The sequence below is a fragment of the Bolinopsis microptera genome, chromosome 7, assembly GCF_026151205.1.
Source record: "Bolinopsis microptera isolate Bmic1 chromosome 7, MBARI_Bmic_1.0, whole genome shotgun sequence".
Lineage (NCBI taxonomy): Eukaryota > Metazoa > Ctenophora > Tentaculata > Lobata > Bolinopsidae > Bolinopsis > Bolinopsis microptera.
The window spans coordinates 3,140,063-3,159,526 of record NC_087078.1 but is presented as its reverse complement, the minus strand read 5'-3'; the positions used below and the strand labels follow the sequence as shown (position 1 = coordinate 3,159,526).

Genomic DNA, 19,464 nt, shown 5'->3' with positions numbered 1-19,464 from the left:
ATGAAACAAGACACAACGCGTTTACTTGAATGTCAAATATTTATATTAAATTCGTAAAAACTTTAATACAATTAAAAATATGTATTATATATCGATAACATGTTGAATTGCTGTTTTAGGCCGAGCAAAAATGAACAAGACCACTTCATTAATGGTAACTTTAAACGTGAACACTATAATATATACTAGTTAAAGACTAGTTAAAGACACATTTTAAAATCATCATTTTCTCCATGCGTCAACACTCGTACGCCATGAAAATCATGGAGGAGGCTATGTCATTATTCATTATACGTCCCTAGAAATTATTATTTCGCTAACGAACAAATTAGCAAACCATGGAAAACAACCCAAATTCATTGTTCTCATACAATATACATCAATGAGCCTTTATCCAAACTTTTATCTCATCATTCTAAGAAGCAGTCTCGTCAATGGCAGGAGCGTTGTATTGGAGAGGATCACATTCACATCTGATAGAGGAGTCGTATACCTTGTCCAGCAGATCTTTTAGTTGCTGAGGATGAGGTGATTAATTAGGGCTAATTATGGCTAATTGGAGACAACAGGATTATAAAGTTATAAAGCTCCGATTTAAGATAAAAGTGTTAATTTAAAGGTGAATTTTGTAACATATTAATGGTTCAATGAGTGCATTTATCAATTCGTGTAGCTAAAAATGCCTATAGTGTTTGGACAAATGCATTAAATTCCATATAATTCAATTAGCAGTTCAAGCGTTTTATAACCTGCGCAATTAAACCCTAACTTAAGAATTTGATTGACTTAAGCACAAACAATACCTGCTGATTGAAGAGCTTGTAGAGCTGGTATTGTTCACTCGCAATATATTCACACAGCTCCACCACTGCTTGATCTTGTCCTGACTCTCGCAACACGTTAACTGAGAAAGTTAAGTATAGTGTCGAGAAGGAATATAGTTGAGAGAAGGAATTTGCGGAGGATTTGTAAAGCTAACTAAGAAGAACTCTAACTTAATTAAACGACTTATGTTAAGTATGAGTTAAGTTAAGTATGAGTTAAGTTAAGTATGAGTTAAGTTAGATTTAAGTTAAAGAATGTTACTTAGTGAGTTATCGAGAAGGAATGTAGTCGAGTAAAACCCCAATTTACCGCGGCCACTCCCTTCCCCCAAAGTGTGCTTAACATAAATAATGTAAACAATCAAAACTAACCGAGAAGGAATGTAGTGGAGGGTATGCACTGTCCTCTGAGAGCTTCTAACTGCTCTATCCGTGTATTATCAGTACCTTCAACTTCGTCTATCAACCAGCCCCCGTCTATAAACAGCAACACGTTCAACATCTTATCTCGCGTCAACTGGAGAAGGGGTGTCAGTTCAGAATAATGAATATACAAGATCACAAATATAATTTTGGAAATGTATGATCCTCTTTAATAATATAAAATATTACTATTTATATAGTGTGGATTGTGATCTTACCTGTGTTTGCACAGTAAGGTTCTGCTCCCATCTTTGTAAAGACATATCATATGATTTCTTCTTCTCCTCTTGCGCTACTTGCTCACTAAATGTTATTGTCCTGTCCGGATTACCTGAAATGTTGCTGTTGGGGGGAGGCGGTGCAAAACTCCTATCGTACCCTTGGAGTCTAAACGGCCAAGACTCTGATCGTCTTGGTGCAGCCTTTTTAAAAACTTCACTGTCACTTCATCTACTTCATCATACTAAATAGTAGACCTACAAGATTAACATAAAGTTTAAGTGCAGGTGTGATAATTTCAAACTAACAGTGAGGAGTAGAGGGTCGGTTAGCCGAGTGGGAGCACCAATCACTGTAGGCCTGGTGAGTATCCAGGTATGCTTGTAAACACAAGTACTCTCGCACTGCGTTAGTGTCATCAGGGGGGAGGGAAGTGTTCTGGTACTCCTTGCTCCACTCTCTGGGGTAGACTAATTAACTAACTAATTAATTAATCAACTTATGAACACTGCAAGAGATGCTTTTTATATGTGCTATCTTTTTGCAGAACACTAATTGAACTTTGGTTAACCTTAAAATGGTTGATTTTATCCACCTAGAATATATTTCACAGGCTGTTTTTACCTGTGAATAACCTCGATTGTATCAGGAGGTAGCATTTCAAAAACTGCGCAAGCGGGCGCATGTTTTCTAGCACCCAAAAACCGCCTGATAAGCCTGTTGGCTTCGCGCAACGCCGCACTGCGCTGCCCTTCAGTGAGCAGCAGCCAGGAGACTGCTGACACAATCTTAGCGTCGGTGTCCGAGATGTTTGCTACGCTGATCACATCGTTGTTGGAGGGGGAGCTCTCGGATATTATTTTCTGGTAAATCTGCATTGTTACTTCCTCTATCTGCAATAAAATAATTATTAATTAAATTCAAAATTGTAGAATCATGATCATTTTATTAAGTCATAGACAGCAGCCATTTGAAAAGCGCTAGTTAAAGTACTATACTCAGATCACAGTTTTCTAGCAATATTACTGATCGTGTCATATACGTATGTACAATGTGATTGTTATATATAATTTGGTCTACATAATAATTAATATATTTATTGAAACAAAAGTTAATATATGATAGCAGGCTATTAAACACATACCGGAACATTATTTTCAATGGCGTGCTGAACACATTGCGCGCGGAGCACCTCCTCCACGTCAGACAGGACCTCGCTGAGCAGCGCAACTTGTAGGTCAGGTGGGAGAAGGGACGCGTAATAAACTGCCTCCTCCAGACACTCCTCCTCTCGCAGGGACTGACAAGGTGACCGGTTAGTGTTACCTTAGAGAACGGAGAACCTACCCAACAAAATAGTACCTTTACAAAATCCTTGACAACGCTGTGATTGAATTTATTTTTACTGTTAGAATGTAGTGTACACCGTTTGGACAAACATTTTTAGAAGTTCGTATAAGTAAGTTTTAACGGCCAGGTAGCGCAGTTGGTTAGCCAGCTTTGCAATCGTGAGATTGCGGGTTCAAATCCCACTGCCTGCCTGGTCGTGGGGTGAGTGTCGTTGACATTCAGCTAAGGATCGTGAGTGGTCTATGCAGCCCCCCGGTCTACTCAGCCGAATACTCGAGAAATCGGGTGTGAGGGTTAAATGAGGAGCTGCACATTGCAGCAAAGTCTCGGGCGAAGAAAGTATGGTACACACTACCTTAACCGTCACTGGCTAAAAACAAATCCTTCGGCTTCCTGTAATTGGCTGGTTGCACTTGTGTAACAATATGGCTGTTGGAATACTCCGAAGTAAAATAAGTGTCTAGATTAAAAGAAAAAAAATTCTATTGTAAGTTGATATTACAATATGGGTAATTATTATAAAACATTCTTTCAATCTATTGCAAGTTTACACTCTATATAAAGCTATTGAGATATATTACCAGGATGTATTTAGAGAGGGAGCCAAGTTACTTACTGGACGGCGCAAATGTTGATTAATGTTTTAAAGTTTTAAGCTTGGTTTTCAGATAAAGGGCGATTGGTAATCGAACCATGGTGATGACCTACTCTTACGTGATGAAGACTACTTTACAATTTTCAAAGTAGATTTTTTTGAACAACTCTTATTTTAAGTGAGTTTGAAAGTTATGATTTTTCCCAATGATTACTTATTCAAGCAGAGATAAGAAATAAAACACAATTAGCACCTGAAATTCAAATCCTGACAATTTACAAGTAAAAGTCGGTATAAATCATCGCTTGTTTCAACAGTTATATCCAGTCGCGATCCAATATAAGTCACATTCCATACTGATAATTTGTCTGGGTGTTGCATGACCCATTGTGATCACCCCAAATCTTGTGCTGTAACTACCGTATGGGCGCATTGATGGACAGTTGTATAGAATGCTAATGCTAGGTGTTCTTACTGTGAAAGTAACAACTGGTGTACTGACAAAGCCGCAACCAACAATGTCAGTACGTTTGTATGCCCTTTTACCAGCACTCTCCCATGCAAAGTCACCATATTCGTTGTATCTTGCAACTCCAGAGCATGTCAAGGCACAGGGTGCAGGATGGGTGTCACCGTCAGGAGTGCTCAAAATCTTCAATTCACTCAAAAGAGTTGGGTAAACTAATATCATTGTCAACAGACAACCGAAAAGTTTCATATTGGCAAGAGTTGGATCGAGTGCAATTTGTAAAGCTAAGAAATGACCTATTTTCCTTTAAATGTATATTTAGAGGGTGTCTAAAAATTGTATGTCAGTAAAATTAGACAGTGACAGATGGCTATTTATTGTCAAGAAAAGAAAGGTGTTATATTTGTATAATATTTTACACCTTGGTAATTTACAAAAGTGGTGAAATTTGATTTTTAAATCAAATTTCATGTGTAACCCATGTGTAACCCATGTGTAAGGTGGAGCAGCAGTATTCTTATTTAGTGCACAACTATATTTTCAAAAATAAGTTAAGATTAAGCCTAGCAGGAACCCGTATAACCCTAAAATGGTGTCAAGACTCAAAAGACTAAAATAATGATTACCTATTTAATTCGCGTTTTTGACACCACTTGGGGTACCAAATTTTGGGCTCTAAAACTCCTATTTCTTGGCCTATTTTTTATTTTTTTATGCTGATTTGAAGGCCATTAATTCATTAAAGCATTTGACCCAGTCAAAAAAGTTTCAGTTGTAAATATTTTATGGTTTTTGCGGAAATTCGCGTTAAAGTTGATGCCGTGGTGTCAATAAAATGGCACGGATAACTATCGTCTCGCTTTATATATAGTAAGATGCAAGTTAACACTCTATAAAGCTATAGAGATATATTACCAGGATGTATTTAGAGAGGGAGCCATACAGCACATCAGGCGCCTGGCCCGGATGTAGCACTTCCAGCACCAGGAGGAGGTGAGACAGGAACCTGCGCTCGCTCACACCCGCACTCTCCAGGTGGTCTGATGCTGTTTTCAGCACTCCAGCTAGATCTCCGGCTATCAGCTGGAGTTGTAGTCTGCTGTAGAGGTTACTGCTCTGTTTCATCTTCCCTGTGAAGAGGTTTCGTCAGAAATCTGACTTTTCATGCAATTAGCTGCTTTATATTACTGTTCATGTAGCTTCACTACGTTCTTGATTCAAACCCTCAACCAGCAATATCATGTAGATATTTACAAGTTAAACTTTTATATTAAAATATTGAAAAAGCATGCGGTCTTCCCCCCCCCCCTCCCCCCGGCACTCAATTTTAAACACTAATATTTTACCCATAGTGTCCAGGATGGTTTCAAGAGACAGAGTCTGCTTCCAAAAGGTTTGGGGCAACATGGAGTCACATAGCTCGTTCTCAACATGCTGGTCTATCAGAGTTTTAAAATGTGCCCAGAGGACATCGTGGAAACTGTTGCATTCCGGTAACACGGCTGAAATAATTACATTTTGTAGAAACATCCAAACTCAACATTTTTTGGTACAACATCATCTATTTCTTTTCTAAATACTGAAACAGAAGTAAACACTAAAAATGTATTTACCTTGAAGGTTACCAGAGAGGACTCCATAGAGAGCCCTCTCCTCAGTGGAGATCCCTGAAGAGTTGCAGAACTCCCAGCAACAGTTCTTCCACAGTGCTCTGTTTGTGTTACCCTCCACTGACTCCCTGTGATCAGATGTTTATATAAGCGCACACATTATCATTAAATAGAATAGAAAAATAGTGTTAATACGAGTATTAATAGAGTAAAAAAAGTAATAATACGTGTTTTGTTTTAGAAGGATATAGCACGGTCCTGGGTCACTAATAAATGGGTCATTATTAAAGAAACCGTTGTTGAGATATAACAGGCTCACTAAAAATAGGTCATGTATGATTTAAAACCGTTGCTGAGAGAGGTCAGAGTAGTTAGGATCATTGTAGAGTCTCCAACCGTCAATGACCGCTGCGCGCCAACACTGCCCTGACTCTATACACAGTTTCTGGGCCTCGTCAGATTGACCAGCTCGTACCAAGTAGAAGAGATGTTTCACCAGACGGGCCTGATCTTCTAGATCTATCTCATTCAATGGCGCACCTGGGTGAGTATGATAATTATTAAAAGAACAAAACTTAAATTATTTCTGAAAATACAATATTTTGCTGTGGAGCAATTGACAGCTTTTAATGGAGAGATTATAGTAGAATCCCCACAAATATTGAGAAATGATATTATAATCTCCACTAATATTGAGACATGAAAATAAGTAGTACCTTCTCTCATGGGGGCGTCTGGATCCATCGAGGTGACTGTTTTCTTTAACTTCTGATTACAGAGCGAGTGGAAAGTGTTCTCCCATGACACTTTGCCAGAAAAGTAACCAACCTGCACAGGTTCAAGTTACATTGATGATTTCAAAAAAACCGGACGAAACAAGAGGTTAGTTCAGACATGATCTGGAATAAAATACTCGGACAGTTCACAATATCTATGAAACTGAAGGACAAATTGCCAGACCAAAATTCAAAATTAACTTTATAAACATGTCAGTGAACCTTAGTTGGCAGGTCAGGGAGGAGCTCAGCCGCATTACTCTCCAACCAATCCAACACTACTTGATAGTGTCTTATCTCCTCATCTCTAGTGTAGAGTTTGTTGATTGTACTCAGATGACTGTCCGTGTCATTAGTGTCGTCTAGTGATGTGTCCAGTTTGTTTTGGTAGATGGCTCCGAGTAGTTTCCAGGTATACCTGTTTAGATAAAGGATTAATTGAGATGGTTTTCGAATTTAAAGTTTAAAATTGGATTTTTTGATGATGTGCGAAAACATCGAATTCCTGGTCCATTTTTACACCGAACTTTACTCCAAATTAAGTGGTTGCTGGATTTCGATACAAAATATAGCGTTTATTAGGGTAATATAACATCCCAAAAGATCTAAGATTCAGAGTTATATACACCACCTCCAGCCTCCTCCAGCCTCCTTGGCATGAGCCGGTATACAGGAGAAGGTATTCTTGCGAAGTTTGGAAATGTCGCAACATTCACCCCCTGTTTGTAGGCGTGGTCGGCATGACAATAATACCCTTAATATTATAGTGTGCACCTTGAAAAGAATCGTTGTGGCTATCCATGTAGCTAATTTAACAAACCACATTAGTTATTACTAATGTATAACTAAACCACATTACTGCAACACAGCTCACTCTAGCCCGCTCTAGCTAAGTAGCTAGCTACCCCCAAAGATACATTAAATTGAAAATGTTTGCTCAGATTAATGACCAATTGTAAGAGAAGATGAATACCGAATTGTGCGGCCTAACGGCATCATCATGAAAAGCATACTACTTTTTCTCACTATCAGAGCTAGACGGTATTATTCGAGATCAGAATTGCCAGACTTTTTCCGACATTTTTTATTTTGATTCGTACTGTCATTTTTATATTTATGCGGTGTATTTTATATTTTACCCCTGTACATCAGAGATCGTTAACATATTACGTAAGATTGAAGATGTTCTTAAAACATCCAATTAGCAAAGTAATATGACAAAATAATAGTCCGTTGTTCTTTTTAAGAGGTAAATTTATACAGCAATTTGTAGATAAATATTAACACTAATAATATAAAGAAATGAAATGAAATGAAATAAAATAAAGCATTTTTTAAAATTTTTTAAAATTTTTTAAAGACCTAGGTATAAGTTATGACAAAATGCTGTGAATGATGCAGTACGCCAGATGCTTTTAGAAAGCAAAGCTCCAATGTACCATAGCATTTTCGTTGCACCAAGTAGTAAGAATTGCAGCGAATTTGCCTTTAATCGAAAAAGTTGAGAAGTTTTTACAAAACGGCAAATAAGCAACAAAAAAGGTCCAATTTCGCGGAAATTAATAGCAAAGAAAATATAGCAGTCTTAAAAAGTTAAAGTCTCTGTTCCCTTATTCGTATATGTATCGATTTATTCTTTCCTAGTCGTATTTTCAGCTTCATCCTTTATGTGTGATTCATGTATTCACCATGCCGGCACCACTCTTTACAATTCATCAATTTGTGTGAGTGGTGGAGCATCGATTGTTGATTTTCTGCGGGTTTTCTGAGGTTCTCTGCATGAGAACTTACGGACAGAAGCCTTGATCTCATCTTTTTCAGCCTCAATGTCGGGATCCTTTTTGAGAAGCAGTATAATCTTAGGAACAAACAAGCAGAAGAGGAATGCAAAGCAGGTTACCAAGACGACGATGGATCGCAGGAAAGCACGAAGGTAGAGGTGAGAAAGGTTATACCCGCTGAGGAACATGATGCAGCACAGCATGACAATAAGGGTAGCTCCAAAGATGTTCAGGGTTTCTCTGAAGTTATGGGGGAATCGCCTCATCTTGAAGGCTAGAACGAGGGTGGTAACGAAGAAGAGTGTAGGTACAGCTAGAGGAAGCATGGTAAACACCATGGACTTATCACTCCTTCCCTGACATACCAGGTAACGCTGTGAGTGATACGTTGTTTGGGATTCGTAGGATCTCCAGCCCAAACCGTTTCCGGTTAGAAAATCAATCAAGACCAGTACCGCTACAACAGCCAAGGTTCCAATGTTGAGCCAAGTTTGCCCCGCCGTTTTAAAGAAACCCTCACACACAGGCTTTCTAAAACTATTGGCAGCTGCAAATATTCCGTAGATTTTTATGCATTTCCAGAGAAGATTGGTAGTTAAAATGGTGGTGCAGATCAAGATGAGGATGTATTCCAGCGAGCAGGTCCAAAGAGTTGGTTTCAACAGAGGAAGAAAACTCGCGCCCATTCCCATGAGTAGGCCAAACAGTAACATGTACAGATAACCAGGGTCAGAAGCCTTTATGATGGGCCTCTCTTCATTCCTGAAAATGACAATAAATATCACTATAACAGCGAGTGCACACATGCAGATAACAGGAGCTGCACAAATAAATATGGTAGATGACGGAGTGATGTAATGGAGCATGGTGGTGAGGCATGCAGTTCGATTATTGTTAGAGGTTTCCTCCGGACCGCAACTGCTGCAGCTGTTCTCATTGTATCCAACAGTTATAGAGTGATTGCTACATTGCTTGCATGACCAACAACAAGGCAGGTAGGCGATACCTTCGGTATATAGTCTGAACTGTCCGGGATTGCATTTCGAGGAGCAAGTCTGCTGATAATGAAGTTTCTCTAGAGCTCCAGGATTTGTTATCTCTATTTTGTTCTCATGAATTTTACCGACTATATTATAACTTTCTGTTTCAGCTTGGTAGACCCCAAAGTCGTAGTCTATATTGACAGCCTTGTTTTGGAAAGTAACGTTTAAGTCGAGATCTTCATTCATGGTGACCACGATTGTTTGGTTTTCGTCTACAATGGAATTGAACACCTTCATTCTTAATTTGGTTGGGCAATTGCTAGGATCTTGATCATCATATAAAGTACGATAAAGTGACTGGAGGATTGCTTCAGTGCCACCGACAACGTACTGTAACCAGCTAGTCCACTTACAAGCTAATATACTGACACCATTCGATTCTGTCACGGGGCAGTCTCGTAGTTGGACATTCTTGTACAGTTCATCCATTTTATCCTTGGACCTGGTCCAACTTGAAGTTAGATGGATTCTTCTCATTCCCAAGTCTATGTTCAAGAGAGGAGCGAGGGGTACTACAATGGAGCTGTATTTGTCAGATTGGACGATCGGCACCCAGTCATCTAAATATTTCTTTCGTCCGTTGGAAAAACCAAGAACGTATATCTTCTTAGTAAAACCTAGCTCCGAGATCATGTGAGTCAATATTTTCTGTGTGGTGGCAATGCTATTTGCTAAGATCAGCTGTACTTCAGAGGGATTACCACCGGTTTTGTTAAAGGCCTCCTGGATTCTCGGTATGTCAGTAGTGGACGTGACTTCAGCAAAATGGCCACATCCAACTTTCTGCACATAGTCTTCATAGATGTATGAGGCCATTTCTTCGGAGAATTTGTGATACCAAATATCAACATACTTGTATCCCATTTCTTTAAGGAAGTTTATAGTGATCTTTGCCTCAGTCTCTTCTGTCTCAATCATGGAAAAGAGAGTCTTATATTGGTCCTCGTCCATCATCTTAGCATCGTTAAACATGTAGATGAAGGTAGGAATGCCCATTGAAGCAGTTATATCGGCAGACCGTTTCATGTAATCCTTGCTATCTACGCCTGATACTCCGATCACCTTTTCATTGGTTGATATCAGGACAGATATCCTGGTCGTAACTTCGAAACTTCTGCACGAGTCGTAGACAATGTACCCAACTTTAAAACCCAACTCTCTGTAAAACGAAGATATGTTACAACGGCTTCAGCATGATTAACGATACCAAATATAAAAATAACGCAGCAGTTTAGCATATTTTCACGGAGCAAAATACATAAATCTACCAATTCGAATTTGCAAAACTTTCAACAATTACTCTAACTTACTTAAACTTCTTGGAGTGTTTCTCCACTACTTCTCGAAGCATCAGAGCCTTTTGAATTCCATACAAGGAAGAACCTTCTCTGGAACAATATTCTACATTTACAATCTCTCCTGTTGGAGATATCTGTTGACGTTCCTTCATAGTACCAATGTTGAAGATTCCAGCCATCAGGTAATCTCCATCTTGAAAAGCAAGGGGAGCATCGATATCATCAGTATTGCACGTTATGCTTGATGCTTGCGAAAGAGCAGTTAAGTGAAATGAAACAAGAAGGAACGCTCTAAGGGTGTCCATCAACATTCTAAAACCTCCTGGGAATTTTTTATTGTGTTTGCGGTATTGAGATAAAGCAGAGGAATAATTGATCAATATTAAACTTTTAAAAAGGGACGGAGCAGTTGTGTACAATTTATTTTATTGTTTATTTGATTTAACCTATCCAATATAAAAGGGATACCAAAAATGAAAGAATGTTATTAAAACCTCGTAATAGTATAATGATACAATTAATAATGAAACAATATGAAATGGATGGTCAAAAATGAAAGAAAGAAGTTTATTCAAACCTACAATAACTAATATAATTATAACTAATGATAGAAACTGTAATTAGAACATACTAGTCTGAAAAACTTAGGCCGCGACAAACAAACGGGTGATCATTATGTTATTTACAGAATAGTGGTCCAGCATACAATATACGTAAAGATCTTAGATCAGTTTATGCTTAGAATAAATTGTCGAGACAATTGATATTTGAGATCACAACAGTTTTACTTAAAATTAACGAGAAAGATTACACAGAAACTTTGTATATAATATATTGAATTTATTAGCTATCTATTGTTTAGAACTTAAGTATATCTTTAATCGAATAATGAATGCTCGGCTCCCTCGCCAGAGCTGACCAAGTACAGGCTACAGCTGATTATTACATGTACCCACTCACTGAGGCAACGCAAAATAAAGCCCCATACTTTGTGTGCAACAACATGTTGCTTGCTTACACTAAATCGGCTCTCTAACTCCAAGACAATCGTTTGTGTTAGCCATACAGGCATCCGGCATACCTGATACCATGTTCTTCCTCGTTATTTACCACTCAGGAAAGTAACAGCTAATGGGTGGTTAGCGTCTGTATGACGGGATAACACGTCCTTGACAAAGAAGCTGCCCATTTAAACAAGCCTCATTGGAATAAAGTAGGTTAACTAATTTACACATTACCCTATCAGATATCATAATAGAGATAGCAGGCACCTCAGAAGATAAAATTAGGCAATGCATCCTGGGCTTGTGTCCCTCAAGTGAGCACACACTTTAAACTAGAGATCTTATCTCCACTACTCAACTTGAGACATTCAGCAATGAACAATGAATATTCATGCATGACCTTTGCATGTACCATCATAAACGTCCTTACGACATCATATGAATAGCATGAAGTAGGAACAAGGAAATATCTAAATTAAGTTATGCCTACGATTTCGTTTGAAACACAGAGTTATACTTCTAAACACTCGAACCTCATAAAGATGAGGCTACTCCAACTTCCAAGAATACGATCAATACTGAGCTAGTAAAGTACCAGTTGTATTTTGTAATACTAGTCAAGTACTATTAGCGTTATCAATTACCAGAATCAACTATTTCACTACAGACGAAAGCTTGCATCTGAGAATGGAGAGAGGCGTATGTGACAATTGTGTTGTGACAAATCTTATGAAGGCCCGAGGGAACTGCTCATGTAAAGTATCAAATAGAACAGATAAACGGTCTTACAATCAGGTTTGATTATGTAAATTATTAAATTATTAAATTATTAAATGCTCCCTCATTCATAAAATTAGCACTTATACAACCATTGCCAATGTCACTTGTATAGAGTTTCCGGGAATTAGCTTTATAAAAATGCCCGACAATCGCCCATCTGGAATTATACTAAATATATTGATTATTCATCCGGTCAAGTCCTACTGCCCTAATTATAATAACAACGAGTTACAGTTCTGACAATGGTTGGTACCAACAGTTCCAGGGATAAATGATCACAAGTATACGTATCAGCATGTAATTATAGATACTTAAAAATTTTGTGAATAAAGTTAAAGTAGTAGATTAGGAGTGTGATAGAAATGAAACAAATAGGAAGGAACAAGGGATAAGATAAGAGAGGGGTAGGGTGATACAGGACAAGGGTCGTTTATAGAAAGGTAACTTACAGCGAATCAAACTGTAATGGCTAATTTTTCGGTAACATTTAAAATCTAACGTATGGGTAATAGTCGTGAAATGGTTTATACCGTCTATTTTTCACATATGGCTCAAACTTATAGCACCAGACAATCTGCCTTTTAAAGTCTTTTAGGGTAATTTTGGAGACATTTCTGAGTATTCACCATGCGCGAGGGAGATCTCAATTGATCAATACATTCCTAGACGCGGTCAATGTTACTGAACTGAAACTGCAGAATATTTCAGGGTATAAATTAGGATTAACAAATAATAGGTCCACCCAATTCTGCTGTATTCTAGTTTAAAAGGGGAGATTCTGGGGAGCAATATTAAAGCAGGAAACAATCAGTAATAATGAATAGTTAAACTGATAATTACTAGTAGCCCGTTGCAGCTGTTACAGGGACCCATACAGGGACCCATAATGCAATTACGTGTCCAGTATAAGCTGTGCTATGATTATACATCAATTTCAAAGTTGTCTATTAGGATGAGACAAGAATGAGACAAAGAGGAAGCGACAACGAATGGTATAGAGGTACCCCTTAATCGACCCAACCAAATGAGATGCATTTTGAATTGAGTTAATTAGGACGATATTAAAGGTTGGTGGTAGAAATCAATCAGTTACTGGAAGTGACCTTAACGTATGATGATATTTTACACATAGCATCAGGTTCGATTATTAAAATTGATATTAGGATACAGTGAAACTATCGGACTTGCCAAACTTTAGAGGATCCCTAATCCCTAATTCATAAAGTCATAAATATGAGCACCCGTACCGATGTCATGAATTTTTCAATAGAGACATACGCTCAGGAATTAGCTTATGTTAATAAGAATGCCCGACAGTCGGGCACAATTTGAATTAATGCTAGAAATAGATGAATTCATGCGGTTCATCAGGCCCAGTCTTGTTACCCTATTAATATTAATAAAGAGTTATTCACTAGTACCAATAGTTATAAGGGGATACACGATGGAGTAGAGGTGAGAATATTCTCGTAACTTCACGTTCTAAAATATTAAACATCGCACACTTGGTTTTTTAGAGCTGTATAAGTCAGAATATTGTCATAACCTTGAAAGTTAAAAGTTAAAAGTTTAAGTTAGGGTCCTACCTAAAGCTACAGCCTACAGTTTCCTTAACATGAAACCAGCACAACAATTTCCTGTACCATTTTTGTGCCATATTGTGTAATAACATAATGTTATTACACAATATTCATATGGCACTAAATGTTATTAACATTTAGTGGTGAACTATTGTTCCATTATTGATTATAGACTATATTTGTTGAAGAATTGTTCCACTTTGAGTAAAGTGCTGTGCAGTTTATTCTAATTAACATGAACGATGTTTCTTATCCAATTGGGCACTTTCCACAATTCAATCTTCCATGAGGTCTGTACGATTTCTCCATTCCCCGATTTCTTTTTACTGCCCATTTTATAAGTTTTAGAACTACTCGATGGTGGCGCTCTATAATTATAGAGCTGGAAAGGTCCCAATATGGTACGTAGTTTAGACAGTATTATTGGCTATGTATTAAGTTTATGGTCTCTGTAACAAGATATCAGTTCGTATACGACCATTTTGAATTCCTCTTTAAAAAACTTCTCTTGTTTTGTTGATCATGAACCAATATGCTGACTGCTATTCTAAGTCTGACTATTCTTGTTTCCTGTACTACTCTTCTAACTGCCCGGTAAATTTTTAGATGAATGATAATTGTCAGCATGCCTTATTTACAGTTAATTCCGATCACTATCGTTATGACTAACTGTTGCTTCCCTGCATGTAACCAGAACTGTTTTTCAGCAACGAGAAATTTGTGGTACTGGTCAATGCGATCGACGCGAAGGAGGCAAGCGAAAAGGTGACACAGTTGGAGGAGCGAGAAGTCTTCAATGCACTACTAGGACCATCCCAAGAAAGACCACGACCAGACCAACCACGACCAGTTTTCGAAGACCAACTAGAGAACTAGCAGCACCAGCATGATTACTCAATAAAACTATAATATTTTGAGATAACAACTTCTGAATGAACATGCTCGTTTTCTTGTCTCACCTTCATTACTAATAAATTACAGCTACTATCCAATCTCCCCTAAATTATGGTTTTCACATGGTTGTCGAAATTAAATTGTCATTAACTCAAGTCTCAACATTGTAAAATAACAGACATTTTCCTAACTTACATAGACATCAGTCTTATATCCATCGGGGGGAATGCAACGTCAATTAATGTCAATTAATGTCAATTAATGTCAATTAATGTCAATTAATGTCAATTAATGTCAATGTCAGTTTTGCAAAATTTTGGAATACTGACATTAATTAACACGATATTTTTTGACCAGAGATTATGTAGTTCTACCATATTTTTAGCACTTTAGAACGTTTATATCATCAACTTATTCACTACTATCACATATGGAAATGTGAAATGTGAAAAAAATTCAGATCATTAAACAATAAAACTAAAATAATACGGTTTTCCGAAATTTAATTTTCTTAAATGGGCGTGGTCATCCAAGGGCGTGGTTCTCAACATCATCAGAACTTAAAACCCACATTAAACGAAATGCCTTCATGACATTTATATTTGAATAACGAATCTTAAACAGCTAACATTACTCCTTCATACTAAAAAAAGCCGATTTTAGATATTTTACCTGTATAAGAAACCAATAAAATATGGGCGTGGCCGGTGGGGACCGAAGATGGAAGAGTTGGAAGCTGAAATTTTTTTTGGTGGTCTTTGAACCTAAGGATCAACAGATAAGAACATACTCATAATTATTTAAGGACATTTTGTTATTTTGAACCGGTCTAACTTACATAGACGTGAATATCTTGAATATTTATCGAATAATGATAATCTCAAATTTCAAGACATATTAATGTCAATTAATGTCAATTAATGTCAATTAATGTCAATTAATGTCAATTAATGTCAATTAATGTCAATGTCAGTTTGGGGTTTTTATGGAATACTGACATTAATTGACGTTGCATTCCCCCCTATCCATCTTACTATCTGCAAAGTTTTAAGAAGATCTGGTCCAAAAATTGACTTCATTCCAATATTGTTCCACGGAACGAATGGAACGTAAATCCAACACTATTTTTTGGGTTGAACTGCCTCAGCAGGCATGTCTCCACCGTGTAGGTGCGGGTGGGTGTGCACTGCGGAGTGCGGACCCACCCAAAGGATGTTCCTCCTACTCAGTTTGGACATTTTTAACGTTACAGTTGAGCAAAGAAATTTTAGATGGTTTCTTGCAGCCTCTCATATACAGTATATTAGAACAAACCTTTCGTTAGCTATCTCTGAACAAGCATCTTTGAGCTGTTGAGATAATCTTTTGGAGTGCTTTACAGAGGGTAACATGTTTTTAGAGTGCTGGTATAACTCCTCGCACTGGACTGTGTAACTGCTTACAACTGACAAAACATCTTCTGTCGAAATTTCTTTGTATCTGAAATGTTAGGGAAGGTGGTTATGTTTGAGTGGGGTTGGAAAGGGACAAAAAGTGATGGATGAGGTCAAATATGTCCGAAATTAAGATGAAGTAACTCGTGAAAGCTACCTAATACTTACACTTTGGAGAATCCTTTTATTAATGAATTAGCAGAGGTTATTTTATTAACAGTAGCAGCAACTTCTGGATGTTGGAGCACAGATTCCGAAATTGATATCTGACTAAGCTCCATACCAGTAGTTCCCAAAGCTGATCGTGAAGGTGTTAAAACGTTTTGATGATCAAGAAGAGCTATGGAGTCAAAACTTTGTCTGTTTTTTAATGGTGTACCAAACATTGGGGACAGGCCTATTGATTTGTTCCCAATCCTTTTAGAAGGAGTAAGAGACTCATCTAATGTACAAATTGCTCGTTTTATGTCATGCAATCTGTCGGCATATTTGAGGGAAGGTTTTTCTTGGAGTGGTGTACAGGAGTATTCAGCCATTTTGTTGCAACACCTGCACATAAAGTAGAGGAAAGTTATAGGATAGAATTAAAATTGACACAGCTAAACACAATTAAGATCTAATTAAAATAATATGATGAAGACATAGTTTCAGTTAAACAAAAAAATTCAGTTAAACAAAAATTTCAATTTTATGCCATTTATTAGTGAATAAATTACAGAATAAACAAGTCTACAATAAATCAATTTGATATTTAATTTAAAGGAATCCTAATTCAATGTGTAGTATGGTTGTCAATCTTTGAATAGATTAGATATAGGTTGATGGGGCAAAGGAGTGTGTGTGCTGTTTACTATTGAAGGAGAAGTTGGGTTTGAAGAAGATAATTAAAGAAATTAACTCTCCTATTCAAATCAATACATTTAGTTGGCAGCAGCGGACATATATAATACACATGAGTTTTTTATTAACAGCTTGTATTTCAGCAATCTTTTCAGCATATTTATTGAATACACGTTTAATGCCAGAGGGAGACTTTACATTTTCTTGTCTGATGTCATTGAGACCATCGCGTCGTATAGTTAGTTAATAGAATTTTCGAATTCACAACCAGCTATATTATGTATAATTTTTTAATTGATTTTTTTAATCAATAAACTTTCAAAATGTTACACAAATACATCATTTTATTTCAAAGAGAATTTCGCCGAATGACCTTACATACCTTGACAAGTGACCGAGTGTAAACAAAATTAGGCACACCGAAACACCAGTTGACCAGTAAACTGGTCATAAGATCTTTCAGTTTAATTTGGGTACATTTCGTTTTATGACGTGTCGACTACGTTTACTTAGTTTCAGTATACTTTATCCCTACCGTTTTATTACATTTTTGACTTTATTTACCTATCACTATACATGTTTAATCTTAAATAATCATTTTAGTGGAACTATGTAAAAGGGGATCGTTGCTAGCGTCGAAACTGTTTTAACCCTGCCTTAGTCAGTTGAAAGTCTGATAGCATATGTTCTGTTTGATTTGACCAAACTAATGCCTTTCATTGCTTTATAACAATTACATCGGGCCCTATTATATGCACCTATAAGTGAAGCGATACTGCAACCAAGGTATGCTAGGTTTATTCCATTGAACTAATAAGGTTACAGCCTAAAATATAAATATAATAAATAACAATGTACCATAATTATAAACACACTTGAACATATTTTATTAATTACACTTTTTATCAATTTATATTTAGATAATTTAGTTACTTTAAAGATAACGAAAACTTTCAATTATCAAAATATATAATATCGTGATCTATAACAAGAAATTATAATTACTGATTAAGGATTTGCAGCATTTGTACGGGGTTGTAAAGTACAAAAAAATATAATTCGTGAGAATAATGCCAGGAATGCGCACAGATCTTTAATCAAGATCGAAATTGTACTGAGGTGTTTAGCATTGTGAAACTGCTTGAGGTTATTCATAATTCGTCTTGATAGTAAAGTATTATTTCGTTTGTGTTATCAAAGTTTGTGTGTCTGATCATTGTCAGTCAGGGAAACAAAAATTCAGTTAAACAAAAATTCAATTTTATGCCATTTATTACAGAGTAAACAAGTTTACAATAAATCAATTTGATATTTAAAGGAATCCTAATTCAATGTGTAGTATGGTTGTCACTCTTTAAATAGATTAGATATATGTTGACGGGGCAAAGGAGTGTGCGTGCTATTCGCTATTGCTCACACCAAACGGCAACCTAGTAAATGTTTTGTATGGACACCGGTCTCCATCACGATACAAAATTAGGATTGTAGAATTTATTGTATAACTTTTAGTGCAGTGGAGGAAGCGGTGTGGTGCATTAATAGAGTGACAGCCTACTGATTTAGAGTTGTTTTTAAGTGAGCATAATAGGTATATTTTTGGACCTAAAGGCTTTACTATGGCAACTTTAAAATTGGTTCTTTTAATCATTGTGAAAGTTTAAGTAAATTGTTAAATTGTCAGAAGATGTTATATGGTCGTTTAGAACTGTCCAGAGGTACTGAATTAAATGGGTTTTAAATAGTTGCAAAAATTGTTAATCTATTTTTTCATTTCTTTAAAAGATATAAATTAGAGTGGTTCATTTTACCAAAAGTTGTTCAAATAATTAGAAATCATATCTTATTAGTTGCTCTATAGGGTCAGGAACGACCAAAAAATTTTTTTCGACTCTAGTGTTCCGGATATGGTCCGCACATGCCACGCCCATTTTTATAGCGTTTCTTATACAGGTAAAATTGTCTAAATCGTCAATTTAGTCATGAAGGAGTATGGAAGGAGTTCTGAATGTGTGCTCCTCTGATATAAACAGTAAAAAATGGTTAACTTTAGTCGAGGTCTCAGGTCTCTACAATGTCGGGAAGTTCCTGCAGGAGTTTGCGCATTGCGCTGAAGCGCAGGATTCACTGCGCCAAAAGTGAAGGTCGTAGAGACATGAGACCTTGACTAAAGTTAACCTTTTCATACCATTACTATAGGAGTGTGACACTTTCAGAGTCCTGAACACATTCTTATATCACTTAATCGTCAATTATATTAATTTTACCTGTTAAAATATATCATCTTTAACTGATATAAATTTAGTTTAACACTGTTAGCTTTAGAAAAGAAAATAATGCTTCACACCAAACTTACACACAGCATAAAGAAATACAAAAAGATTCCAAATTGAACTTTGATTATATCCTGGGACTGGTTATCATTTCTCGATTGTTCTCCATTCTCCAACGCAGTCAGAAAGTTCAGATTTAGGTAGACTTGGTTTTCGAATCTTCATATGTTCAGAAGTAGGCCAGAAGGGGTTTGGTTACCAGAGGAATTGAATAT

General features: G+C 36.8%; 2 protein-coding genes across 2 annotated transcripts; both read right to left on the bottom strand.

Moving 5' to 3' along the window:
- Positions 1-144: 144 nt before the first annotated feature.
- On the bottom strand, positions 145-16,633 carry LOC134818197 (nuclear pore complex protein Nup107-like). The gene is made up of 15 exons (XM_063827638.1): positions 16,248-16,633; positions 15,961-16,125; positions 6,489-6,684; positions 6,207-6,318; positions 5,838-6,030; positions 5,494-5,618; positions 5,227-5,382; positions 4,796-5,010; positions 2,611-2,766; positions 2,091-2,359; positions 1,775-1,926; positions 1,466-1,578; positions 1,197-1,341; positions 804-904; positions 145-517 (listed from the first exon to the last, which is right to left on the bottom strand). Exons 1-15 carry the CDS (start codon positions 16,613-16,615, stop codon positions 416-418), a joined length of 2,568 nt encoding a protein of 855 aa, XP_063683708.1. The 5' UTR covers positions 16,616-16,633; the 3' UTR covers positions 145-415.
- On the bottom strand, positions 7,647-10,699 carry LOC134817988 (metabotropic glutamate receptor 4-like). Its single transcript, XM_063827392.1, has 2 exons — positions 10,401-10,699; positions 7,647-10,249 (listed from the first exon to the last, which is right to left on the bottom strand). Exons 1-2 carry the CDS (start codon positions 10,697-10,699, stop codon positions 7,972-7,974), a joined length of 2,577 nt encoding a protein of 858 aa, XP_063683462.1. The 3' UTR covers positions 7,647-7,971.
- Positions 16,634-19,464: the final 2,831 nt, after the last annotated feature.

Coding starts and splice junctions, on each gene's coding strand:
- LOC134817988 (XM_063827392.1), bottom strand. CDS start 10,699: ATGTTGATGGACACCCTTAGAGCGTTCCTTCTTGTTTCATTTCACTTA. Junction 10,250..10,400: donor AAACACTCCAAGAAGTTTAA/GTAAGTTAGAGT, acceptor TTCGTTTTACAG/AGAGTTGGGTTTTAAAGTTG.
- LOC134818197 (XM_063827638.1), bottom strand. CDS start 16,615: ATGGCTGAATACTCCTGTACACCACTCCAAGAAAAACCTTCCCTCAAA. Junction 6,031..6,206: donor AGACGCCCCCATGAGAGAAG/GTACTACTTATT, acceptor ATACTCACCCAG/GTGCGCCATTGAATGAGATA. Junction 1,579..1,774: donor CCGACCCTCTACTCCTCACT/GTTAGTTTGAAA, acceptor GCAACATTTCAG/GTAATCCGGACAGGACAATA.